General features: G+C 43.1%; 1 protein-coding gene across 1 annotated transcript; it reads right to left on the reverse strand.

The window, feature by feature from the left end:
* Positions 1-4,944: 4,944 nt before the first annotated feature.
* Positions 4,945-25,539, reverse strand: GGH (gamma-glutamyl hydrolase). Its single transcript, XM_047842648.1, has 9 exons — positions 25,325-25,539; positions 22,049-22,160; positions 17,109-17,159; positions 15,757-15,841; positions 12,696-12,834; positions 10,291-10,397; positions 10,119-10,209; positions 7,751-7,888; positions 4,945-5,335 (listed from the first exon to the last, which is right to left on the reverse strand). The coding sequence occupies exons 1-9, from the start codon at positions 25,431-25,433 to the stop codon at positions 5,211-5,213; spliced, it is 957 nt and encodes a 318-aa protein (XP_047698604.1). The 5' UTR covers positions 25,434-25,539; the 3' UTR covers positions 4,945-5,210.
* Between the last annotated feature and the right edge of the window lie 2,123 nt (positions 25,540-27,662).

A 27,662-nucleotide genomic window follows, 5' to 3' on the forward strand; every position in this document is an offset into this window, starting at 1 on the left:
AAGTGGTATTGTAAGTTTCTATTTTTTTTTCAACGTTTATTATTTATTTTTGGGACAGAGAGAGACAGAGCATGAACGGGGAAGGGGCAGAGAGAGAGGGAGACACAGAATCGGAAAAAGGCTCCAGGCTCCGAGCCATCAGCCCAGAGCCTGACGCGGGGCTCGAACTCACGGACCGCGAGATCGTGACCTGGCTGAAGTCGGACGCTTAACCGACTGCGCCACCCAGGCGCCCCAAAAGTGGTATTGTAAGTTTCTAAAGACAATCTATATGATGAAACAGAATGACTCTAAATTAGGTTTATGAGAAATTATACTAAGTGTTAGAGAATTAGAAGCCTAAAAACAGGCTATATTTATGCAAAAAGGAACAGCTTCAATAGAAAAACTAGTGATTCGGAACTTTTCCTTAAGTCCAAAAGGGAAATAATGACAAGATTTAGAGTACATTTAGTTGAGACACTTTAATCTATAGGGGAAAAAAATCCAATGTCAATGTTTGTTTAAAGTGCTTCTCTTGCATGTACATTGCTTACAGTAGATGTTCAAGGAATACTTCTTAATTGATATTGTGTCTTCCCCGCGGGTGTCCCCAGAAGCATCTTTCATTATATGAAGCTCTGGTTCTTTACCCATCCAGAGAAAAACCCCGCTAGCCTAAAAGTTGCTCAGTTAGGTAGAATGGGGACTGGGAATTTTGTATATAGACCACAAATTTATGTACATGAGACTTCCTGACCCTTAATAGATACTTAAAATTGTTTGTTTCCCTTCTTTTTACCAGGTCTTTCAGGGCATTCTCTTAGGTCAGAGTAGAAAATATCTAGTATTAGGTATAAATCTATGTTTACACAGCCATTAGGTTTTTTTTTTTTAATGAGATATAATTGACATACGATATATTAGTTTCATATATTAGTTTCAAGGGCACAATATATTGATTCAATAAACCATTAGTATTTAAATAAATACAACAACTGTGTTATTAAATGTTCTTTAGGTTTCCGGCAGCCTCCTAAAATCTACTATTCTAAATGGCTGGATGTAAACACAGTTGGTTAAACCTTAGGTTAGCTGGTTCTCTTCTGACATCTAGTGTTTCTGACTCATTACTGCAAAATACCTCAGTTCATTTGAAACTGCTATTGGAAGAAAAATGTTACATAGAATAAAAACTTTATTCATTTTATTTTTTCAAGTTTATTTATTTTGTGAGAGAGAGAGCAAGTGAGCAGGGGTGGGGCTGAGAGGGAGAGTGAGAATCCCAAGCAGGCTCTGCACTGTCAGCACAGAGCTCGATGCGGGGCTCGAACTCATGAACCATGAGATCATGACCTGAACTGAAATCAAGAGCCAGACGCTTAACCAACTGAGCCACCCAAGTGCTCCCTCTTTATTCATTTTAGAAAGAAATTTGTTAAATGGAGTAAAACTACAAAATAAATAGTAACACAGCTTCTGTTTTGTTTTTTTTTAATGTTTATGTATTTATTTTTGAGAGAGACAGAGATAGAAAACGTGAGCAGGGAAGGGGAAGAGAAAAAGGGGGAGAGAGAATCTCAAGCAGACTATCTGCTGTCAGCACAGAGCCTGACACGGGGCTTGAACATAAGGACCGTGAGATCATGACCTGAGCCAAACTCAAGAGTCAGCAGCTTAACCGACTGGGCCACAGGAGCCCCACAAAGCTTCTGTTTATTTCTAAGAGGCAAAAGACTCTTCTCTTAGCTCTTCCCATAAGAGAAAAGTGCTGCATTTTCTTGCTAGTCTGACAGGTAGGAAAGAAAGACCCAGCACGTGCGTGGGCTGTTCTCTTACTGAAGAGGACGCAGGGGGAATGAGAGAGGTGGCCCTTACCGCGGGCCTGTCACATGCTGGGTGCTGGGCTTGAATGCTTCACTGTGAGCTGTCACTGTGTTTTGTTTTGTTTTTTTAATTTTTTTTTTAACGTTTATTTTTGAGACAGGGAGAGACAGCATGAATAGGGGAGGGGCAGAGAGAGAGGGAGACACAGGATCTGAAACAGGCTCCAGGCTCTGAGCGGTCAGCACAGAGCCTGACGCGAGGCCCGAACTCACGGACCGCAAGATCATGACCTGAGCTGAAGTCAGATGCTTAACCGACTGAGCCACCCAGGCGCCCCATATCACTGTGCTTTTAGAAGCCACAGGACCGTCCTAACCACAGAAACTCAGCCTGACAGGGTACTGAGGATTTTCGTACTCTGCCGTGTGGAAATGGAGACAGCCAACAGCCAACGTGCCTTCATAAAACATCTCGTGTCAGGCCACATGTCACATAAACTTGTGGGCACTCAAAGACATCTGGCTGAATGGAAATGAGTGTTGGCCTGTTCTTTTGAGTCCAACATCCCCATTCCATCTGGGGTGTTTCACGTAGGTGGGAGGTTGGGAAATGCTGGAGGTAATGACCTGTCAGTTCCCCCAAAGCCCTTAGACGCTGACGGCTGTAGGCTGGAGAAGGATCCACTTTAGCGGTCTCTTACACATAGAAAGCAAGCCACACTTACCCGATCCTTCCTCCTTTTGTTCTTTCTTCCTTTTTCTTCTAACCTGCATGTTCCCCCACTCACACTTGGTCTTTCAGCCTCTGTTTCTTTCCCCCAACAGAGAAGTTTTGACACTCAGTGTGGCCCACTGACCTGCTAATGCTTCTTTAGTGTTTACTTCTTTAAGCTGTTGTCACTGAGCTGCTACTGAGCCAGGCAGCATCACCTTTGGGCCCAGGCAACTGGAGCCCCTGCTCCAGACCTTGCCCATCAGGGCCCCCATTTTGGACAACCTCCTCAAAGTTGTCCAGGCCCCTTTCTAGTGCCTGGAACTGGTCAGGGTGAAGTGCTATCTGGGCTAGGTACCCCATACCTGGACCCGGTCCTGTGTGGGTCTGGGTCACCGGAAGTACTACCTCAACATTTCATAAGTGCCCCACAGTGGTGACAAGCCAGCCATAGCAGAGCTACACGGTTAGGGCACTTTGAGCCCAGCCAGACCCGCCTGGGCCTGTACTCCCAGTTCTCCCCTACAGGAAATGAGGGAAACCCCACTCATTCAAGGCAACGAGGTGCCCTGAGCAGCTTTCAGATTCATTCCTGTGCAATTGTCCAGGTCCTGTGGCCAGACTTCAGTTCCAGGAGGGCCGCCTGGCAAGCACAATATTCCTTTCACAGGATTGCACGAGATTGGATGGCCAGAATGGTGTTGACATGTTGATTTTAAGTGATTCTCATCATGGGCACAGGACAAGTTCAGGTGTGTGGTTATCGGAGATCTATTGATCCTTGGGCTTGAGCCACCTGTTCGGGCCTGTGTATTGGCCCTTACACATCCGTCTTCCAACTACAGTGTCACCTCTAGTTTACAGAATGCAAAGGCAGTGGGTGGCAACACCCATCTCTTAGCTTCCATGTCTCTGGCCACTGGAACCCAAGATGGCCAGTCCACTCTTCCCAGGAGCTCCACATGATGGATCAGGCAGCCCTCTGGGGCAGCAATCTCTCTCCCCCTAGGGCTTTCCTAACATCAACAGGCATTTCTAATCCGTCCTGTCTTGCCTCCACTGATGTAGCAATGTCAGGCTGCCTTGGGTCAGTCTTACGTCAAGCTAGACAAGAAACAGACATTCCTTGCCTGGATGGGACCGCTCTTCTCACTTGCCCTTGGGCCTCTTGACAAGCCTCTGGCAGGCAGTAGTATGTGAAAGGCAGGGATATTGTCAACTCTGAAAGTGATCCCATCCTTGGAATACAGTGAGTCTAGCATAAAAAAATAAAAAAAAAAAAAAAACCATGGAAAAATGGAAAACTGAATTTAAGTAAAAAAATAATGGTTTACATTTTCTTATATGTGTGCTCATCATCAACGAAGCACAGTGAGAACCTTTGGGAGCAATTAGTAACATTCACAGCGGAAGGAGGGATGATACAGCATGAGGAATGACACGGTCAGGATTTAGCATGATTAGGGAACTTCAGAGACAAGGAGATTTCTATTTCAATACAAATGGGCTGGAAAGAACCCTGGCAGGATAACAGTCGCCACCTTTTTCTAGTGGTGAGAGACATGGAATTAGCTAGAAATGGCACATTTGACAAGACTTACCAGAATCTTTCTGCTCACGGATAGAAACTAAATCTGCCACACTTCTCCTAAAATCCTGTGAGCTGACTAAATGTGTTATTCCCTCTCAACCCCTATATTCTGTTTGGATGGATTGCTCAAAGCTTACGGTTTACCTCAGTATCTTCAGATTATTGTCCTTATCTTTCTGAACCTAAAGTCATTCATAAGCTCCTACAACACCTTGCCCAATCACTCTGTTTCCCATGTTTCTACTCCAGCAGCAGCTCTGAAGGACTAAGGAGAACAGAGGCATAGACGCGGTCTGTCAAAAACAGTTCAGAATGTCCTGTCTTCTATTTTTGTTGTCCTCTAGGAATTCCGAAATTTCAGAGTTGGCGAGGGTGTACAGGACTGAGGGATGGAAGAGGGAAGTACAGATTGAGAAATAGATTAAAATGTACCCCCAAAAAATGTTGGGCAGCTTTCAAATTATTTTCCATGGAAACAAAGTTTACTCACCAATAGTCACAAGTATTTACTGATGGCGTACTGTGTTAGACACTGTGAGAGAGAAAAAGTTCAAGACACAGGCTCAACTTTCAGGAGGTGTGCAGTGTAACTGTGGAGCTGAAAAGACAGAAGACGAAATATATGTATACACACACACTCACACCACACCCTCTCACATACACACTCTCTCACACACTAATACTTCCGAAACTCAAACAATGACTCCCAGTGAACTAGAGCTAAGATTTAAGAAGGGTCTTCGCAAGGATGGGGTGGATGGTTGGGGGGGGGGGGGGGGGGGGGCGGGGGGGGGGGCGGTACTTATTTCTACAATCAACAGGAAAAAAATAAAATATTTGGATTTTCAACACATTTATTTTGTTCTAAGTTTCACATAAAATCTTTTCCATGAAATACACTGTGATTTTTTTTTTATCTGTCTCACTGATTAATTTTCGAATGTGATATAAATGTTCAAACACACTAAATGAAGAATCAGAACCAGTAACATTATAGAAAAGGAATCTCTGTGGCTTTCCATTATTGCCATGAGTAGCAAGTTATTGCAACAGTTTAATAGTGGAATTATCCCAAATTCCTGTGTTAACACATGGCAGGCTTTCAATCAAATATATAACTTTGCTGAAATGATGAGGAAATATTTCCAGTATAAACTGGACGGAACTGATAAATCAGTGCTTTATTCTCTTCCACGTCAGATTCAAAATGATGACTGTTTTTCCGAGCTGCAAGAAAAAGAGTGTTCATTTTTAAAAATTATAAAATCTTCAAAAGGCTACTTTATAACACGGCTTCCTACAATCAGCATTATTGTGGGAAAATACTACCAAAAAAGGAGAAATATCTTACAAGAACTCCCCTACATAACACAGCATTGATTCACTACCTACCAAAAAAGAGCATCTGTATTCGCCCTGCACCAGATCCCGTGTGGGGCCCACTCTCCCACTGACTCAAACACTTACAAAGGGCCTACTGTGTGCAAGACTTGCTGCAGGGCCTGAGGACAGAAATATAAACAGGGCAAGGTCCTAGCACGCAAGAAGTCTAGTCTAGTAACCACACAGAATTGTATACTGTAATGTTTTCATGGTCTATCTTCTTGAGATGCTTCAAGAGTGAAGAGAATGGAGATGTTGGCAAAGCTGAGGCATATGGAGAAGTGAGAGGCAAGGCAGAAACGGGGATAACAAGGAGGAACACAGAAGTTGGCTGAAGTTTGGGGCGCCTGGGTGGCTCAGTCAGTTAAGCATTGGACTCTGAGTTTCAGCTCAGGCCATGATCTCACGGTTCATGAGTTCGAGCCCCACACTGGATTCTGCACAGAAAGCATGGAGCCTGCTTGGGATTCTCTCTCTCCCTCTCTCTCTGCCCCTCCCTGGCTCTCTCTCTCTCTCAAAATAAATAAACTTAAAAAAAATTTTTTTTAATTAAAAAAAAAAAACAAAGAAGGTAGCTGAAGTCTGGGGGCGCCTGGGTGGCTCAGTTGGTCAAGCTTCCGACTTCGGCTCAGGTCATGATCTCCTGGTTCGTGGGTTCAAGCCCTGCGTTGGGCTCTGTGCTGACAGCTCAGAGCCTGGAGCCTGCTTTGGATTCTGTGTCTTCCTCTCTCTCTGCTCCTCTCCCACTCAAAGAAATGAATAAATGTTAAAAAAAAAAATTAAATAAAAAAGAGAAAAGTGAGCTGAAGTCTGAATGAGAAACAGTGAAGGCTCAGACTTTCTCCTAAAGTCAAAATAAATATAGGCTTTGTGGCATTTTTAGAAAGAAGGATATTGGGAAATGAAGATAAAATAAACAGCTTTGCCACGTGATAATGCTGCAACAAACCGCCTACGCCGTTCTCATTTTCTCTGAATATGCAACAGGAAAATGTTACTTGGGATTAGCACTGCACAGGAGACAATTTTTTTTTTTTTTTAATTCAGAGTTTTTGTCATGAAACTACCCATTCAACTGAACATAGTTCTAAACCGGAGAGAACTGAGGAGGTAAAGTACTTTACTCATGAGTGTGGGCAGGAGGGCTGATAAAAACATAGGGCAGCTTGGAGACAGGGTGCAAACACAATGGGCTGGAGTTCACGCCTCACCAGAGTATGCCGTGTCCCTTGCAAGTTGTGTTTGTAGCTCTGTCCCATAGCTGTGTCACTCAACTGGAACCTAAGCATCTATCACCAAATTCTCAGTTTTACCCATAAATATAACAGCATGAAAATGCCTCTGTGTTTTCATCATGAAAAAGCCCATGAACTTTCTCCAATGTGCCAATGCCTGCAGACAGGCAGCTTAAAATCACAGACTGATGAGTATATACTCAATTTATGTAATTTTCTTAGAAAAATGACATCTAATTCTCAGAGAATGTTAAAATTAAAGCATTATTCCCACAATGACGACTCACGGGGAAAACATTTTTTTAAAAAATCTTCAAGAAAGAAAGAAAAACAAAGAACTCAACAATCTTCATGCTGTTGTTCAAGAATTCAGCACATTTTTGGGGCGCCTGAGTGGCTCAGTCCCTTAAGCATCTGACTTCAGCTGAGGTCATAATCTTGCGGTTTGTAAGTTCGAGCACCACATCGGGCTCTCCGCTCTCAGTGCAGAGCCCGCTTCGGATCCTGTCTCCCTCTCTCTCCGCACCTCCCCCCCCCCCCAAGAAAAATAAAGTAAACATTAAAAAAAAAAGTTAAGTGCGCTTTAGATTGTATAATTTTTTTTTTAATTTTTTTTTCAACGTTTATTTATTTTTGGGACAGAGAGAGACAGAGCATGAACGGGGGAGGGGCAGAGAGAGAGGGAGACACAGAATCGGAAACAGGCTCCAGGCTCTGAGCCATCAGCCCAGAGCCCGACGCGGGGCTCGAACTCACAGACCGCGAGATCGTGACCTGGCCGAAGTCGGACGCTTAACCGACTGTGCCACCCAGGCGCCCCTAGATTGTATAATTAACTGAAATAACCGTCCTGATTTTATTTGAATGTCTAATATCTCAATTTCAGGGCTTTCCTATGATTTAATCTTTTTTAAAGTTCAACCTACAGAACATCTACAGAGCCAAGAGAGTATAGTAAGTTCAGATGAGGACAGTTTCCTCCAAAGCTACAGTAGACTAATAAAGTTATATACCCGCATATTACCTTCAGCAACAAAGAACTCTGCTAAATAAAACGCCGCCATCACAGCATTTGGAGCATGAGAAATACCTTCTAACTTCCCCCACTCGTAAGGTGCTTTCTCCGGATGCCACTGGACGCCGTATACTGGGTACCTGTACCCTGCATGAAGAACACAAACAAGTGAGGTGAGAATGCTCGAAGATGTTACTTACAATTCAGTTAGGTTTTACACCCTAGGTAAAACATTATTTTATAATTCACAGTGTCGGGGTAAAATTGCGCTCATTCTCTCAGAGACAAAGGAATTTCAGCTCAGAATGTGAACATTCACAGTACATTTCACTGGTTTTTCAACCTTTTACAATGTGTAGCATGATTTGCTAGGTAATCAGAGAAGAGTGAAATAGTTGAGCCTCTGAGTATAACCCAGTTAAACAGTCAGGTGCCCGCGTGTGATTAGTGACACAAGTTTCTTCCACAATGGGTCTGTTTTCCCCCTACCTCATGCTGTGTTTTCATCTCCTCCCATAAGGTAATCATATGAGAATGAACCATGCTGTGCATTTTTGGTGTCCTTTTACATAAGCCAGTTTGTCTCAGCCTAAACTATGTCTCTGTGGAAAGGTTCCTAACTTCATAATTGGTGTTTCAGAGGGGTCATCAGAGGCCACCTGGAAAGTGACTTTGTGGACAGTTAGGCGGTTACCGAGGAGTCTAGGTAGAACGTGGTTAACACAGAAGTCAGCCAGGACTAAGCTGGATGCAGGGGAGGTAATATTTTCAAGAGGCATTTGTGGAACAGAATGTTGCACACATTTTTTAGATGTGGAGAATGAGGGCAGGAAGTCAAGGACAACATCCGAGTTTCTAACCTGGGATGGTTTGGGAAATGCCAATGCTATCATTAAAGCAAAAAAACAGAGGACGGAAATAGTGTTAAGGAGAAGGTAACAGGTTCAGACTTCAGACTAGGCTGACCAACCTTCCCCACAATTCCCCAGATACTGTTTGTAAACCCTTGGACCTCTGACCTCCCCCAAGAGCAAGCCAGCAAAAAGACCAATCTTTGAATAATAAGAACTACATCCACTTTATTTCAGTTCATTCCACTCCAGGACCCTGGCCTCTCATGTGGCACAGCCTCACTGACTCAAAGACTGCCTACTGTTTCTGTAAGTTCTCATGCATGTCCTTGCTTGCACATTAGTGATTTTTTGGCTGTGACTGCTCGTTTTCCTTAAAGTCTCACCATATGGAAATCCCTTCAAGTCTGGAATAAATGCAGTTTCCTCTAGGGGCGCTTAGGTGGCTCAGTTGGTTAAGCATCCGACTTTGGCTCAGGTCATGATCTCACAGTTCATGGGTTCGAGCCCTGTGCCAGGTTCTGTGTTGAAAGCTCAGAGCCTGGAGCCTGCTTTGGATTCTGTCTCCTTCTCTCTCCACCGCCCCCCCCCCCCCCACACTTGTGCTCTGTCTCTCAAAAATAAATGTAAAAAATTAAAAAAAAAAAAAAAAGTATTCCAAGACTCCTGGGTGGCTCAGTTGGTTAAGCCTCCAGCTCTTGATTTTGGCTCAGGTCATTCACAGTTCATAGGTTCAAGCCCTGCATTGACAGCACGGATCCTGCTTGGGATTCTCTGTCTCCCTCTCTCTCTCTGACCCGATCTCCCAACCCCTTCAAAGGTAAATAAATTAAACATGAAAACAAGAAAGTACTCCATTTAACTCCCAGGGGTTTCGGCGTGAGTATCCCTACGGTCACTTCATCAATATACTGGCATCCCCCACTTGCCAGAAGTCCACGTGTGCCACTTCACGGTTATGAGAGACTTACGTCAGTACAGCAATGGCGTTTCTTCATGAAAGTAAAAGCCCTCTTCGGATTTCTTTCACTTAGCGGAAATAGGTTCTAATGCAAGTCCCTCATAAAACCAAGGTGGCTTTAATGCGAACTTTTGGAATGTGGGGGGATACTCTTTGCTTTGTGCCATTTTGGTTTAAGAGTTTCATACGAAGGTTCTACTTTGGGATAGTGGGGTATACTTGTGTTTAGGAAGAGGTTTTTCTGAATGTGAATCATATTTTTTGTTGTTGTCTGCGGGAGAATCTATCATGGTGCTTAATCTACAGCACTGCTAAAAACAGAAGTCATTTTCTCCATTTCTATCTTTAGCTACCCTCCCCTTACCCTTTATTTTCCATTTCCCTGACCCCATTCTCGAAGAGGACCCAGGTAAATCACAACTCATTTGGAAAAAGTCAGTTTCCAAAAATGCCCTAGCTTCTATCTTCACACCCCAAAGTAACATGATTTTATAATTCATAAAATAACTATAAAATGAAAATTAATATATAGAAACATAAGGTTTGTATGTGCCATGATATATACCTTCCATGGTTGAAATAAACTCAGTCTTGCCATCTGTATTTGTAGTTAACACATTGAAAAACTTCTTTAACTTTTCATTCATCGTAAAATTCTAGAGTATAAAAATAAAACAAAATAATTACTTCTGTAGTTAATCTAAATGCATTAATTTCATTGTTAATTAATGTGATACCGTCATGGAGAGGCTCCACTTGTGGAAATTTGCAGTTAGAGGTTCCAGTGATAATGACATCAACAAGTCAGCAGGAAAATTCTGGAACATTCTGCTCTGGAATGCACCTGAAATAATTTAAGCACAAGAGAAATGATTTAAACACAGGCAAAATAAAATCCACCAAAGTCACTGATCTAACAGCCAAAAAGAGGCCATTATTAAGACATAATCAAGATGCCTAGTTGATAAGCAAAATACATCATTTCCACATATGTTTTCTGGACAAGCACAAAATGAGTTTAACACACAAATTCAAATATGTTCTATAATCAAGTATTTTTCTTACAGAATTGTAACATGAATAACTAAAATCCTTCCAATATTATCATTATCAGGCTGGCCATAGAGTAAGCAGAGAATTTTAACTTGAGTTATCTTGAAATCAGGTACAGTTTACCACACGAACATATTTTTGTTTTCTCAGGAAACGATCCAGAACTTTCAACATATTTTTAAAGGTATCTGGACTTTAAAAGGTTTAAAAATACCAACAATGTAGGGGTGCCTGGGTGGCTTAGTCGGTTAAGCATCTGACTCTTGATTTCAGCTCAGGTCATGATCTCGAGGTTCATGGGTTCGAGTCCCACATCAGGCTCCACGCTGATAGTGCAGAGCCTGCTTGGGACTCTCTCTCTCTCTCTCTCTCTCTCTCTCTCTCTCTCTCTGCCTCTCCACCATTTGCTCTCTCTCTCTCAAAATAAATAAACTAAAAAAAAAAAAAAAGAACACCAACAACGTAGAAAAGAACATTGACCAGGCCAAGGAATCTCTACTCGGTAAAGAGATCAGAAAAGAGCAGTTTACCTCACACCAGGCTCTGGAGTCTGATGCATAAACTCAAACACCAGCAAAAGGATAAAAAAGTTCTGATGATATGCAAGGCCCTGACGCCAGCTCTCCCTAAATGAAGCCTCTCACTCAGCATGCTAATGGCTTCCATGAGAATCCCTGCACCTCAGATAATAAAAATGCACTCAAGTAAGGCACTCTTCATTTTTTTTATAAACTGGGTTCTCACCACACACATCCAAAATAGATTGACCTAATACATGTGCTTCCCACAGAGCTCTTACGATGACTAAGTGAGATAATGTGAGAAAGAACTTTGAAAAATATAGAATATTCGATGGGTTCTATGTACAAAACTACTGCTTTCCATCCAAAATCCTTATGAGAACAAGATAGCGGACGGCACTCAACTCTGAGGCTCCAGAGATCAGATAACCTACAAGAATCATTATGTAGTTACACAGAGTGGTATGACAAAGAATTTGCCTGGTTCTGTGCCCTGAGTTCCTGACAGCTTCTAAAACTCTCCAAATTTCCTGAGAAATAGGAGAGTCTTCGTAATGCTAATGAGGTGACTCCTGGTGGGGCCCTAGGCAGCTTCAAGAGGAGGCTGGTCATCAGAAAGGTCAACCACATGACTAGAGTAGGTTAGGACTTTGAACCAGCCTGACTTCCAGGGACGGAAGGGAGACTGGAGATTGAGTACAGTCACACAGCCCACGATTTAATCAATCTTGCCTTCGCAATGAAACCCCAGGAAAAAATTCCTGACATGCCAGGAGGGTGATGTGACTCAACAGAGAGAGGACACAGAGGTTCTGCACTCCCTCCCCAGATGTCACCTTGTGTGTATCCTTTATAATAAAAGTTAGTGCAGACACAGCACCTTCCTGAGTTCTGAGAGTCATTCTAGTGAATTACTGAACCTCAGGAAGGGTCATGGGAATCCTCAAAATTGTGGCCAGTTGGCGAGTAGTGTGGGTGGCCTTGCGGATGTGACTTATGGCTGGTGTATCTTGAAATAAGGGCAGTCTAGCTGGGGAGATAACCTTTAACTGGAGGCTGAGCTAACTCTGGGTGGTCAGTACCAGAATCGAATTGCAGTACACCACAGCTGGGATTCAAACAGAGTACACGGCCAAGGGAACAGTGCTGTACTATAATAGTTAGAGCTAATATTTACGAGACTTGTATTGAAAGCGTTTCACACAGTACCTGGAAAGCAGCGTCTTGTTCAATCCTCACAAACAACCATAAGAGGAAAACCCTTAAAATCAGGAAATGAAAGCTGAGAGAGGTTAAGCCATGCCTCAAGGCAAAGGCGACAAAGTAGGACTCAAACCCAGGTCCGACCTCAGAGGTCTTAATCACACACGGTCCCAGGAGCACTACAGGCAATGAGGGCTCCTCCAGCCATCTTCACAGCTCAGTACAAAAGCGATCATCCACATCGTCAGCTTGTGTAAATCATTTAAGAATCAGTAAACATTATGAGCATTTCCGACGTGGATATGTGCTACTTACGAATCCTGCCCAGGTAATATCTTTTAAAGGCTGGAAAAGACAGTACTCACCTTTGGTGAAGTTGAGCGGCATCGTAACTCCTTCCGTTTTCGTGAGCGTTAATAAGCACTCCCCACTAATCAGATACGAAAGCTCTTCAAATCCAAGGCATGTGCCCCACACAGGAAAATAGTCTCCATCATCGAAACTCTTTGCAGAGTGGAAGAGAAAACTAAGCTTATTCAACTTTTCGAAACAAAAATTATACATTTGGTTTGTCATGATGAGACAGGCACGTCATGCGTGGGTTTCTAAAGAACTTTCCAGGATCCATAAGTAGGCTACCGCTTCATCTTTCCTCAGACCAAGCTCCTATATAATAATTCAGGTTGAGTCAAACTATCTAACCTCAGCTGCACTGGGAAAAAGACTGACATCTGCCAGGCGGCTACTAACCGACACAAGTAACAATCAGAGACTGCAACCACCAAAGGTAATGCTAGATAAACGCCCATTTATACATCTTCTACAAATCTTGTTGCTTTGGATGATCGTCTGGTTGGAACACGCTCTGAAGTCCTTCCTCCATTATCTAAGCATTTATAGTAATAGCTGCATGATTTAAATCAGATTTAAATCAGGGGAAAGCTATGATCTGGAAGGAAAGGAATGAATGGTCAGTTAAGAATAAGGCCAAGCAAAAGTGAAATAAATTTGCATAAAGTGGAAGTTGTCAACTAACGAAGTACAAATGTATTGAGCTTCTTCAAAAGGAGTCACAACAACTAGCATGAATGGGGAGAAAGTCTTCCAGCAACTCAATTTTTTTGGCTAAGCAATGATTAAACCCATATGTACTGATATTAGCAACATGAGTTTTGCAACTTTTCTATAAGCAGTGATTTTCCTGCATACATTGTAAAATACAACCTAACAGTCACTCATTTTAAGTGAGGAAATTGTTAAGGTTTCTCTTTTTTTTTTTTTTTCCTGTTCCTCGCTAAGAAAAATACAGATTTACATTAATTCCTATACTTTCCATCCCAGGGTAGGATTTCTAACACTTTATATGCAGGTCTGGCAAATTTTATTTTTAGAAGTTAGAGTTGCATACATCAAGTTGAAGGGTCATACTGCATCTACAATAAACACAAAAGAGGGTTTAACTGCTCTGTGTCCATAAGTACCAAATTAATTTCTCGGCTAAATGTTAAGTCCTTGCTTGCTGGGACCACGTCTTTTATTTTTTGTGGATCCTCCACAAAGCCTAGCAGAACAAACGACACGGAGTAGCAGTGAACAGATCTAACAGACTTCGCTTCTCAAGGCTTCTTTAGGGAGGGCTTTGTGGATCCCAGGAGCTGTAGCTAAATCAGTTCAAGGTGGCTGAGCTATTTTCCTTTGCTTTGAAATCTTCAGGTAGCTAATTACATTTTAAAAAGTAGACTTTCAGGGGGCACGTGGGTGGCTCAGTCAGTTAAGCATCTGACTCTTGATTTTGGCTTAGGTCATGATCTCATGGTTCATGAGTTCAAAACTGCACATCAGGCTCTGCACTGACAGTGCAAAGCCTGCTTGGGATTGTGTCTCCATCTCTGCCCCTCCCCTGCTTGCTCTCTATCTTTCTCGCAAAATAAATACAAGTAAACTTTACAAAAAAAGTAGACTTTTGGATCTTATGGATTATGTGTTTCCTTTTTTTTTTAATTGAACAAGCTAGTTACATGAGTCCCCGTATGCAAAAGGAAAAATGACTACTTTATAATGTCCATATGTATTTCCCAAATGCATTTTAAATCACTCACATTACAAAATGTCCACTTTGTTCACTTTTTTAAAAAAATATCCACTGAGCATGTACTAAGTACAGGGTAGCATGTGATATGAAATGAGGAACGCCTCAAAAGGTGTTAGAACTGTGAAATCTGAAGAGACATAAGTAGCTAACCTCAACATAGTCTGTCTTCTGAAATATAAGCTCCTGAAGGTCACAGATCCTGTCCTATTACAGAGTTGGAGCTAAGTAAATGTTTGAACTATTCTACAACAAAACACTCTAAAAGTTAAGAGGGAGTGGGACACCACTCCAATTGGAGTTGGCAAAGCAACTTCTACAGAAGGGGAGTAGCACCTGAGTCTGGAAACACAGCCAAACTGTGCGCTGGGGATAGAATGGAAAGAAACAGACTAAACCAATTTAAAAGTAAGAGGACACAGGGGTGCCTGGGTGGCTCCGTCAGCTAAGTTTCTGACTTCAGCTCAGGTCATGACCTCAAGGTTCCTGAGTTCGAGCCCCGCATTGGGCTCTCTGCTGTCAGCATGGAGCCTGCTTAGAATCTCTGTCTCCCTCTCTGCATCTCTCTCTCTTAAAAATGAATAAAACATTAAAAAAAAATTTTTTTTAAGTAGGAGGACACTGAACATATGCTAGGAATACCAACCTGGCTTCAATTATGTGCATAAGGAAAAGCTGGAAAAGTGGGGCTGTGGACACACTACATGTCTTGACCCAAAGACTATGATAGGCTACAGATTACCTAGCCTAACCATTAAAAGTCTTTAAGCAAGTATCTCGGATGCTAAAGGCAGTTCTTTTAGGGAAATGTTTAAGGGCCGGGGGAGATACCAGGGCCAGCAAGATTATAGTTCAGGAGAGAAACAGTAAAGATCTGAAGTATGGTGCAGAGGTGGGCTCAGTGTGAGACATCAGAAAGGAATCAAGAGGCTTTGGTGCCTGGTGACACTGTGGAGTCTAAGGTAACCGTTCAAGGTCAAATAGGACGGAGAGGAGCTTTCAAGAGGAGATGACAATTAGTAACACAGGAACAAGGCCTGGTTCATAAGACACAAAACAGCTTACTAAGCCCACATAAGGACCTGGATCATATTAATGAGCACCGACATAGAGGGCCGGTCTGCGAGGCTCTGGTTCCCTGGGCCGGCCAGAACTAAATGAAGAACACAGAAAACAGGTGACAGCTGCCACGAACTTTGGAGCTGGCAGCTCCAAAGGTAAAGCGGGACGAGCCAGGGAAATCGTGAAGGAAGTACCACCACACGATTAAAAAAGCATTATCCTCACGGAAAATTACAAAAACCCATCTGGTATAATAAACTATGAACGATATCTACCTGTATGGCCAAGTCGTAAAATTTTTTGGCTGCGAGGGCGTAACCTGACTTCTTGAGATTCGCGCTTCCTCCAGGGAAAAGGATCCTGAAAAGACATAAAAGTGGGTGCATTTCAACCTCACGCCTCACTGAAAATAAACTCTTTTTACTTTAAAACAAATTTTGCCTTAGGGCACTGGGTGGTTCAGTCAGTTAAGAGTCCAACTTCGGCTCAGGCCACGATCTCGTGGTTCAGGCCCCTTGTTGGGTTCCGAATTCTGTGTCTCTCTCTTTCTCTGCCCCTCCCCTGCTCACACTCTCTCTGTCTCTCTGTCTCTCTCTCTCAAAAATAAACATTAAAAAAAATTTTTAATAAATTTTGCCTTACCACATAAGTAACAGTATCATTAATGAAAGAAACTACAGCAAAAAGATAAAATATTTACACTCCCACACATTCACAAACTGCCATAGTTAATACTTTTGTGCATATTCTCCTGCAATTTCTTCAATAAACAAGTTTATTTTTGAGATAGAGTATAGACAAATTAAGGATAAATAGGCAGGGGAGGGGAGGAGAGTATACAAAACTGGAAATCAAGTCGAGATAAAATTCCAGGCACAGCTAGGTTTAAATTCAGGGGATCAGTGATGGCAAAATCAAACGCAGGCCCATGATTGTGAATTGGTTTTGGCTCATAGAGAATTACTTTTAATCCTAAAGAACAAACTGGTCATAAAAATATACATGGCTAGAAGCAAATATCCATGAGAATTTAATTTTTTTTTCATTTTTTTAAGTTTATTTATTTTGAGAGGGAGAGAAAGAGAGGGAGCAAGCAGGGGAGGGGCAGAGAGAAAGGGAGAGAGAAAGTCCCAAGCAGACTCCATGCCTCAGCACAGAGCCCGAGGCAGAGCTCGACCTCATGAACCGTGAGATCATGTCCCGAGCTGAAGTCGGACGCTCAAACAACTGAGCCATTCAGGAGCCCCTCGAACTACCTTCTGAAAGATAACCAATTCCGATCCCCAGACTTAGAACTTCTAAATCCCCTGAGCAGGCAGTATGCCATACCATTCGAAGTGGCTTCAAAACATTAAAGACAAGCATTAAAGGAACAAAGGTTATGTGACACTTAAAAAAAAAAAAAAAGACCTAAATGTATCTACTATGTAGCATTTATTTCTTAGGCCACTTTCGGTCTGCAGTACTTTTTCAACTCTCAACAAAACGATTCCTGAAACGGAATTCAGAAAACTACCATTACACCACTATAAGATAGTTACATTGAAACATGTATACTTATGTGTATTTTTGCAAAAGTAGAGGACATCCACCTCATTCCCTATATCAAATCAATGCTTCAACTTACCCATTAATAGACCGGAAAAGCCTTTCATACTCTTCTTTGGTAAGATCAGGTCTGAAAACAACCAAAACAATTATAAAACATCCATTTCCAAAACTTGAAGAAAAAAGACTGAAAATAAAGCCCCCACATTAATTAACAAAAAAAAAGAAAGAAAAATAATTCTTAAATGCTAGGCAATATCTCTCTCCCTTCCTAGAGATATTTTTTCAAACTACATGAAAATCACATACTGTAAGTATATCCTGTGTTGGTAATCAGACAAGTAAATGTGTTTTCATGTGGTCTCAATATAACTTAATATTGTGAAGTGTGTGTTAGTATGTAAAACTTTAAAGACCAAGAGATTTGGGCACCAGTAATTTCTCTATTAGCTGGAAACTATCAACAACACATAAGGATACTCAGTAGTTTTATATAAAGACTAAATAAAAAGATTTACGAATATGCCTACCTTAACTACAGGCAGTTTGGGCAGATAAAAAACAACACATATAAATGCCAAGTCCCTTCTTCATCCCACCCCCACCACTAACTGCAAAGATCTGGAGACCACTGTGTTTTCAAAAGTCAGAAGAGTTCCGATCTAGGGACAGACTACATGCACACCACTGTAGACCGGTGCAATTTGCCCAGGTAATTATTCTGAAGCTCCCTTCATCAGACCCCGCTTAAGGGCTCCTAACATCACCACGTTATTGACGATTTTACCCCCTTCTCCAGAAAAAAGTGATGGGATTAATCTGTGAAAATTTAGTTAGGTCATAGTAAAATGGGTCTTGCTCTTCCAAAAGTTCACAAAATGCAAGAACAAGAGAAGAGAGCATCGTGATTACGAAACTCCTGCAACAGCTTTCCTACGTTAAGCAGTCTTCTGGTTCTGTAAGAGAGTAACAAGACATAACGCCCTCTCCATCAGCCACAAAAGTGGGTTTCTGATCAAATGTCAACCACAGTCCATTTCTGCCCCAGGGAAAGTTTAAGGAAGAGTGAGAACACCTCTCCCATTATTAAACCCACTTATGATGCCCAGAACTTGGCTGTGCTTTGTTGTGCTGGGTTTTCCTCAAAGTCCAAATGAGCCTTGCCAGTCCGGGTCTCTTTAGAAGTTCATAATAATCCTTCTCCCAGCAGAGAGCTACAAAGCGGTGGGTGATATTAATGGTGCCTACCATTATCTTAGATGAAGGATACATGGGCAAGTGGCCCTGACTCGGGAAGCGGCAGGGGGATGAAATGTGAGTCCGCATTCCCAGCACCCTGCCAGTCCAATCTCCCCAGACTGTGCCAATGACAAGGGAACCAAACAGTCAGGACCCAGAATCTTCCCCATGGATGTTTAAACCAGGACAGACAATCCTCACAGGAATGGATTTAGATCACTCAGCTACATTCCAGGGACTTCTACCAACTAGCCATGCATGCTGGTTTCAGTCATTTCATTAATTCTAAATAAATGGCTCCCATATTGTGCATGACTGAATTTTTGGACCCAGGTAATCACTTTTTTTTTTTCTTTTTTAATTTTTTTTTTTCAACGTTTATTTATTTTTGGGACAGAGAGAGACAGAGCTTGAACGGGGGAGGGGCAGAGAGAGAGGGAGACACAGAATCAGAAACAGGCTCCAGGCTCTGAGCCATCAGCCCAAGCCCAACGCGGGGCTCGAACTCCTGGACCGCGAGATCGTGACCTGGCTGAAGTCGGACGCTTAACCGACTGCGCCACCCAGGCGCCCCGGTAATCACTTTTAAGGGGCTTAATTGTTGGGGGAAGGAGGGGAAGAAGTGTCATGAACTCAAGTGCCTCAGAGACCAGACAGCAAAAACAGGCCAGGTCATATTCTCTGAATATAGATGTTGCTTACATGTTGTGATACTTTCTAGAAACGAAAGACCTTCTCAATAGGATATGAACTAGTTTGCTCTCTCGTTAACTAAAAGAAAACGGCTTAAGCCTGATAATGATGGTGGATGACACAGTTTCAGTGGCACAAAGAGGAGTGACAGGCCTTGTTGCCAATGTTGTTTTATTTGAAGTCAGCTCCATATCATTATCTTGGCGGGGGGAGAGAAGAAGGCCAGAAATTCAGACTTTCACGAAGGCTTCTGACTTGTAAATGTTTAAAAATGTTATAAAACGCTGTGTGAACAAAACAAATTTTTAAATCAAAAGGGGCCAATGCTACCCTTCAGGAGGACGCTGATCGTGGGTTCCACCAGTGGGGATTTAGGATAACCTCAGGGCACCAGGCACCCGAGAAGGCAGGACAACAAAGACAAACCCCTTTGCCTATTCCGGAATTTTGCTTGGGTCTCCCATCCTCCTCCTTATCCCTTCTAAGCCACGGAAGTTGACCCCCAGCATCCCAAATGCGGAAATAAATTCAACCTTATCAGTGTGGCCACTTCAGTCCCATTCTACATTAGGCAATCCTCTGTAGGTCACTCTGGAAATTTAGCTGCCATGAATCACATTGCTTTTGTAGGACTCCATGATTCTAATTGCGAGTGATACACCTTAAAATGAACTTTGGGAACCCAACCTGGAAATTAACCTATGTGCTGACAGTTACACTTTCAGTGACTCCGTCATAAATGCCAGTATTCTGTTCCCAGTCATCAGGTTTCAAAACTTCCTCAGTTTCAAAACTTCCCCAAGTTTCAAAACTTGCCCCGTTTCAAAACTGGTCATTCTTGACTATTCCTCCCTGTGCCCTTTCATTCTATTAGTCATCAAATCTTGTTGATATTTTTAGAGAACGTTTACCCATCAGTCCTACAGCAAGCACTGCTCTAAGCCAAGCCTGCATCACTTCACACATAGCCTACCTCAACGGTCTCTGAACTCGTCTACCTGCCTCGTGTCTCTCCTACCTCCCATCCAGGTGATCAGCACTAATGTCCTAAAAAACCACTTGCAGAGAAAGCTTCGGTGATGAAAACGTTGAAACTCTGTTCTGAAGTCTCTCTAAAGCCTCCTCGGCTCTAAAACTCTGGTGTTGGGGCGCCTGGGTGGCTCAGTCAGTTAAGCAGCCGACTTCACCTCAGGTCAGGATCTCGCAGTTTGTGAGTTCGAGCCCTGCATCGGGCTCTGTGCCGACAGCTCAGAGCCTGGAGCCTGCTTCAGATTCTGTGTCTCCCTCTCTCTCTCTGCCACACCCTGCCCCCTGCTTGCTCGCTTTCTGTCTCTCAAAAAAAATGAGTAAACGTTAAAAAAAAAAAAATTTAAACTCTGGTATTACCTGGGTTTCAAATAAGATCTCACGTGAAAAAATTAGATCTGCTACTAAAAACTGAAAGACAGGGGCGCCTGGCTGGCTCAGTCGGTTAAGCATCCGACTTCAGCTCAGGTCATGATCTCACAGTCTGTGAGTTCGAGCCCCACGTCAGGCTCTGTGCTGAAAGCTCAGAGCCTGGAACCTGCTTTGGATTCTGTGTCTGCCCCTCCCCTGCTCGTGTTCCGTCTCTCTCTGTCTCAAAAATAAATAAAAGCATTAAAAATTAAAAAAAAATAAAAATAATAAAAACTGAAAGACAAGTGCCAAAAGTGAAAGGGGTAGAGGCACTTGAACGTAAAAGGTCAAAAGCAAGAAGATGACCCTCATGAAGCTAAACATAAAGCCACGTTGTGGCACAACTCTCTCAGCTGTAATGCTTGCATGTTGATTATTAGTGTTTTATTTGAAGAGTAGCTTTCTTTGTTACAGCTTTTTAGCGTAAAATTAATGACAAAAACGGGTTTCCCAAAGCAAACAGCTGTGTTTTATGCGTGACGTCGCTTATGACGGATAGGTAAGAGTGCCCCAAGATTGTAAAGTGCACTAATTTGGGGTGAAAAAATATTATAGACACTTATAAGGTTTTGTTAAAAAATTCAGTTCTTTCCAAATCAAAATATGACATAAGTCATTTTAGTCTTACTAGGCCATTATATCACCGAAAGTAACATAGCTCCTTTAAAACTATAATAGGGGCGCCTGGGTGGCGCAGTCGGTTAAGCGTCCGACTTCAGCCAGGTCACGATCTCGCGGTCCGTGAGTTCGAGCCCCGCGTCGGGCTCTGGGCTGATGGCTCAGAGCCTGGAGGCTGTTTCTGATTCTGTATCTCCCGCTCTCTCTGCCCCTCCCCCGTTCATGCTCTGTCTCTCTCTGTCCCAAAAATAAATAAAAAACATTGAAAAAAAAAAATTTTTTTTTAAATAATAATAAAAAAAAATAAAACTATAATAATTGTGGGGCGCCTGGGTGGCTCAGTTGGTTAAGCGACCGACTTCGGCTCAGGAAATGATCTCGCGGTCTGTGAGTTCGAGCCCCGCGTCGGGCTCTGTGCTGACTGCTCGGAGCCTGGAGCCTGTTTCGGATTCTGTGTCTCCCTCTCTCTCTGACCCTCCCCCGTTCATGCTCTGTATCTCTCTGTCTCAAAAATAAATAAACGTTAAAAAAAAAAATTAAAAAAAAAACTGTAATAATTGTAATTTATATTGAATAATTGTAATTTATATTGTAATTTATGCTGTATTAGTCATTCACAAACATTAAAACAGAGTGTGAAGGTATTTTAAAAGTCATCTTCTAAAACCCTCTTTTATTCCCCAAGTGTTCCCGTATCCTAATATGATGGAATAAAGCTGGTTAAGTTTTAGATCCTTTTACTCCATTACTTTCCAAATACCACCTTTTCCGGAGTATAGGAAACTGTCATTTTGTTCTTTACCGAATGCATATGACAGACTTCTAATAGCTTGGTAAATACAGCCTTATTCACACTTTAAACAATTTAATGAGAGACCCTAAGCATTAGATTTGTGGCAAAAATCAGGTGCAACGTTGCCACATTTAAATGATGCAATCATAGCAAAGGAAACATGAATTTTTGAGCTAGACGATAATTCGCAATAAAGCAGGAGTTTTTTATTTGTATGGTGTGAAAATATTGGATCATACCTTATTGGTACAACTCTTGCACCTGCAGACTCCAGATATTTTACATAGGATGCAGCAATATAGTATTTTCCCAGGCTTTTCATTTCCTTACTGCACGTTTGCATTAATACTCCTAAATTACAAAAAGAAAGAGAGAAAGAAAGGGTGGGGGAGAAAACAGTTTTAGTTTCAAGCAATTTCCTCTTTTTCTTACTCAGAAACGGAAGCACATCAGAGTAAAGACACCACTACCTTACTTGTTTAATTACCAGAATGAAACACCAAGCTTCCTCTATAAGTGCATCCATAAACTTTGAGAAAAGAGCAAGAGGAGGCTGATAGGAGTTTCAAGTAGCAGCCTCTTTCTCACCTCAATTAGGGAGACCAAAGGAGCCCCAAAGCAGGTTTACAATAGCACCAGCCTCCTTCACACAACCCAGAATCAATATCACATCCTTAAATCTAGAAGGAGGCCTCTCCCCTCCCATACACACTCAAAGACACATTGCTTCCTTGACAATAAAGCAGTGGAAATATACCTTCTTTCCACATAGCTCCAGAATCAGCAACACTATGGTAATCTAAGCAGCCAACATCTTGGCTGATTATAATACCTTCTTAAAAAGCCTGTCTGTATCCCTTCTTAAAACCCACAACAACTCCAACCTATTCTACATGTGGAAAGAGATCTGATCGTATCACCATTCAGTCATCCATTTCTTCATTCAGTACGTTACTGGATCATAATTTACCAGGCACTGAACTAGGTGCTGGGGACACATGAATGAACAAAACACAAATCCCTCCCTTGTGGACTTTAATCCTAGTGCCTAGTGTGTGGGAGGGAGAGAAGAGAGAACAAATAACTAACAAGATAAAAGGTTATAATAAGATAATAAGATAAAGATAACAAGATAAAACGTCTGATGGCTGGTGGTAAATGCTAAGGAGAAAAAGTAGAGCAGAGTAAGAAGGTGTGTGTTGGAGAGGGGGAGGAGTTGGTCCCATCTATCCAGAGGTCCCATCTAGCCGGTCTCTTACATATGATGGCCAGGTAAATCCTCCCTGAGGATCCTCCCTTTCTGAGAAGGCAAACACGACATTTGAGCCGCGGCTTCAGAGAGATGAGGGAAAAAACCACAGGCAAATATCTGGAAGAAAAGGGATCCAGGGTGTGGGAATAGCACGTGCAAAGGCCCTGAGTCCAGTGGGCGCCTATCACATCGCAAGGAGTCCATATGATTAGAGCCCTGTTTAAGTTTCTCCTTGTTTAAGTCACTGGGTCCCTAAACTTTCATAAACTCTATAAGACCCTGTGTGCTCCGCCCCACCTCCCACCCAGGCTGCCTCTTATCACTGAAACCTCAGCCCCAGAAAGCTACTGGCATCCAGTATACAGCAAAACATGTCTGTTTGGAGAACACAGTATCACTCGCTGCTTCACCACTTGGAATATGGTCTCTGTAGGCCACCTGACTGGAAGGGCTCCCTGTATCAAATCACTTCTGTATTCCCAGCTTCTCGCAAAAAGTTGTCAGGCACTCAGTTAACATGTGCCCGATATCAGAATGTGTTCACTAGGACTGTCTTCCTTGTTGTGGACAGGCAGGATTATTTCCACTGAGAAAAATGAACTGTGGTAGGGAAAGAATTCGGGGGTGTCATCGGAAATGGGAGAATAGAACAGTACAAGGCAGGCAAGGTGAGGTGCCATAAAAAAAGGGTCTGGGACAGGTGAACACAAGTACCAAGAAGGGGAAAAGTATATTAGAACAGGTAAGTTCCACCGTCTTCTCCCCTGCCCTGCCCCTTTACCTACATATTCACTTTTCCCATCTACGGGGGGATGCTCAGGTCGTATGTAAGTCCCTCAACATGTAAGTCCCCCCAAATTCCACCCATACTTTAAGACCATCTCACAACGTTTGTGATTTCCTCGTCTTTGAATCCTTTGCACTTCCGCATTCAATGCCTTGCACACAGTAGGTGCTCAGTTATTTTGTCTTAATTCATGTGACTAAAAGCAGACTCTCCTTTTTTTCTATATTTAACCCTGAATTACCACTGTTTCTAGGACAGGGAAAAGAGTCCCCCTCTTTTTCCTTTTTGCCTCCTCTGTGTACTCACAATTCTCAACACACGACATAGAATTTTATTTTGAGTTAATTCTCCTGGGAGACTCTAACCACCATTTTATGAAACCACCCAATTTATGAAATAAGGCATTCCAAGTTCCAAATATTGATATGAAACCCATTTGAGGGGCTCCTGGTTGGCTCAGTCAGTTAAGCGACTGACTTCGGCTCAGCTCATGATCTTGCGGTTTGTGAGTTCGAGCCCCGCGTCCGGCTCTGTGCTGACAGCTCAGAGCCTGGAACCTGCTTTTCTGATTCTGTGTCTCCCTCTCTCTCTGCCCCTCCCCTGCTCATGCTCTGTCTCTCTCTGTCTCGAAAATAAATAAAAACATTAAAAAAAAAATAAAAACATCAAAATTTAAGCACTACTAATATATATGAAAAAATACTCATTTATTTTCTCTTTAGTTACAGAATATGCTCTTTCTCTTTCCGGAAGATAAAAGAGTTTGAATGGCATAATACTACCTCGAAAATAAAGTCAATCTTAATTGTCTGACACAAATTGCTTTTGGTAAATTTTAATTCTAGGCTGATTGATGTTTCCTGGATAGCTTTCTCCTTCCCTGACTTGAATGTCTGTTTGGGCAAGGCAAACTGATTTTACTCTTCTTAAAACATAAATTAGTTGAAAATAAAAAAATTACAAGTTTCACTTCCACACAGAGTAGAACTGACACTAGGATTCTACTAGCCACTGCTGCCCTCCGGTGCTGAAGAATGACAAAAATCCAAACTATACCATAATTTCTTGATTATCTGGTCAATTCGATTTTTGTATGTATAATGCATTGTACCTTGAAACAACGCCCTCGCTCCGTGAAGCTGTAATAAACATAACGCATATACAGTTTGTTGAGCTAGTAGAAATTCCTAGCTATGTACCAAAAAGAAAACAAACCGCAGGATTCTTCCCGGCGCACCCTCCTCCCCTCCAACTTCAAGAGCCATACGAGTTTGAATCAGCAGGCAGCAGCAGTATTTCGGCACGATCCAAACGGCGTCTTGGCTCGGCTCTTACTCGTGCTACAGATGAAGCCACCCAACGTAACCCTGGACTCGGGTATTTCCAAACCGGGACGCAGCAGCTGGAGCCCAGCGGCGGGAAGTGCCAAGGACGGACACCCGGCCCCAGCCCGCGGCTCCCGCCCAGCCTTCTTACCGATGATGGGCTTCTCGGAGGTGGAGGCGCGAGGAGCGCACAGCCCGGGGCTGGCCGCCCAGCACAGGAGCAGGCTCAGCACGCACAGCAGGCGCTCCAGGCTCGCCATCGCGCCCGCCGCCTCCCGCCGCCTTTCAAAAGCACAGCTGGCAGGGCACCGGGGGCGGCAGCCGCGGCGACGGCGACGGCGACGGCGGCGGGGTGGGCGGTCCCCGGACCGCGCGGGGGCGGGGGCGGTGGGCTGGGGCGGGGCTCCGCCGCGGAGGCCTGTGGGAAATGCAGTTCCGGCACGCGCGCGGCGGCCGCGGGGCCTGGGCGGAAGGTTCCGGGGGCGCAGTCGCCGCGCGCGTCCCATTGCTCGGCCTTCGCTCCGCCGCCTGCGATCCCGCGGCCGGCGCCTCTGCCCGGCGGCCGGTGCGGAACACCGGAAGCTGCTGTGCGGGCCCGGGGTGGACGGAATCCTCCTTTCGACTGTTCTATGAATGTGACCTTCAGTCCCGGCTAAGGGAGCCCAGGCTCTCGAAGGGGAACCTGCCAGTCTCCGCCAGACCGAGTCTTGTAACCAAGCAGGAAGCGGGCCCGGCGAGAGGTTGAGAATTCGTCTGAGAACTTTGCACCAACCATCGCTGCCGCCTGAAAGGCCAGACCTTGACTTTAGGAGTGCTGGCAGCTGGGTTGGGCACTCCAGCGTTCCAAGGAAGGATAGACTGTGACTTCAGAGGTAATATCCACATCCTGCTATGTGTTTTCAGGGTCCAGGCAGCCCGAGGAAACAAAGGGAAGAGGGAAGGACGATGGATGTGAACACGTTCCCAGGCGCGTGGCCTCAGCTCCGAAGTGGGTCAAGGAGGGGCCACCCCCTGGCATCCCCTGCAAAGGGGCACGTCCCCTTCCCTGTTAGCGTCAGCCACAGACTTGCCGGCCCTACACACAAGGCCAGAAATGATCACTTTGGCTCCTGGGGATTAAAAGTGTTTTGTGTCTGTTTAACATTTCAGAAGAGATTTAGAATCAACTAGGGTGGGAAACTAGGTAAGAGACAGAAACCTTTTGCTTTCTGTGCGAACACCCAAATACGAAGATATGGTTTGTACTGGGTGCAAGTGCCCAACTCCAAGGGCCAAATTAAATTCAGAATAAAATTCTTGGGTGTTGAAAGTCTACGCAATCAGTACTGAACATTGAGGATGCAAAGGTGAATTGGACAATGACTTTTTTACAGGAAGTTTGCAATTTCTTAAGGAGAAAAGACAGGACCAGAACACAACTTGTGGAGAGAGCAAGAATATAGTTTTGGCGTGTTTCAAGAAGAGTGAATGCAATAAGTAATCTGCTTCGACAAGAAAATAGTGCTCCTGTAGAAGGGTGTGGTGAAGAGATAAACCCAAAGGATGTGGTTAAAGACATTATGAAAGGCCTTAAGTGCTCAGCTAGTTTTGAGCATAATTTTTGAACAGAGGAGGAACCTTGGGAAATATGAATTTGAGGTGTCGGAGAGGTAACCGTCCGCAGAGGAAAAATTATTACCTGTCATGATACACAAAAAATAAACTCCATATAGATAAGAATGTGAATGTGAAAAGCAAAATATACTTCGATAAGAAAATATAGGAGCATATGTTCATGACTTTGATGGTCAGAAGGATTTTATAAACCATAAAAGAATGCAGATGTTCATGGAGCAAAATAGTAGATTTGACAATGCTATAATTTTGAAACTTTTATGTGATTTTAAGAAAGTTAAAGGGGCGCCTGGGTGGCTTGGTTGGTTAAGCGTCCGACTTCGGCTCAGGTCATGATCTCACAGTCCGTGAGTTCGAGCCCCGCGTCGGGCTCTGTGCTGACCGCTCAGAGCCTGGAGTCTGTTTCAGATTCTGTGTCTCCCTCCTTCTCTGCCTCTCCCCTGTTCATGCTCTGTCTCTCTCTGTCTCAAAAATAAATAAACGTTAAAAAAAAATTTAAAAAAAAAAGAAAGAAAGTTAAAGATAAGGCACAAACTTGGAAAATATATTTATAAAATATAGAATTTTAAAAGTTTGTTTCTAGAATATACAAAGACCTAAAATCAATAAGGACAGCATCCCAAAAGAAAATTAGGGAAAGGCTATGAAAAGATAAACCAAACCCTCAGCAGTCATTGGGGAAATAAAAATTAAGATAATATGTCACATCCATCAGATTGGCAAGAATGTAAACTTTGAAATAGTAATTAAAGCATGTAGAAAATGAGAATTCTTTAACACTCCTATTAGACTTGTATTATTACAACCGTTATTGAGAGCAGTTAGGCAATATCTGGTAAAGGTAAAGTGGCATATATTCTGTAAACCAGCACTGT

Source organism: Prionailurus viverrinus, chromosome F2, assembly GCF_022837055.1.
Source record: "Prionailurus viverrinus isolate Anna chromosome F2, UM_Priviv_1.0, whole genome shotgun sequence".
Lineage (NCBI taxonomy): Eukaryota > Metazoa > Chordata > Mammalia > Carnivora > Felidae > Prionailurus > Prionailurus viverrinus.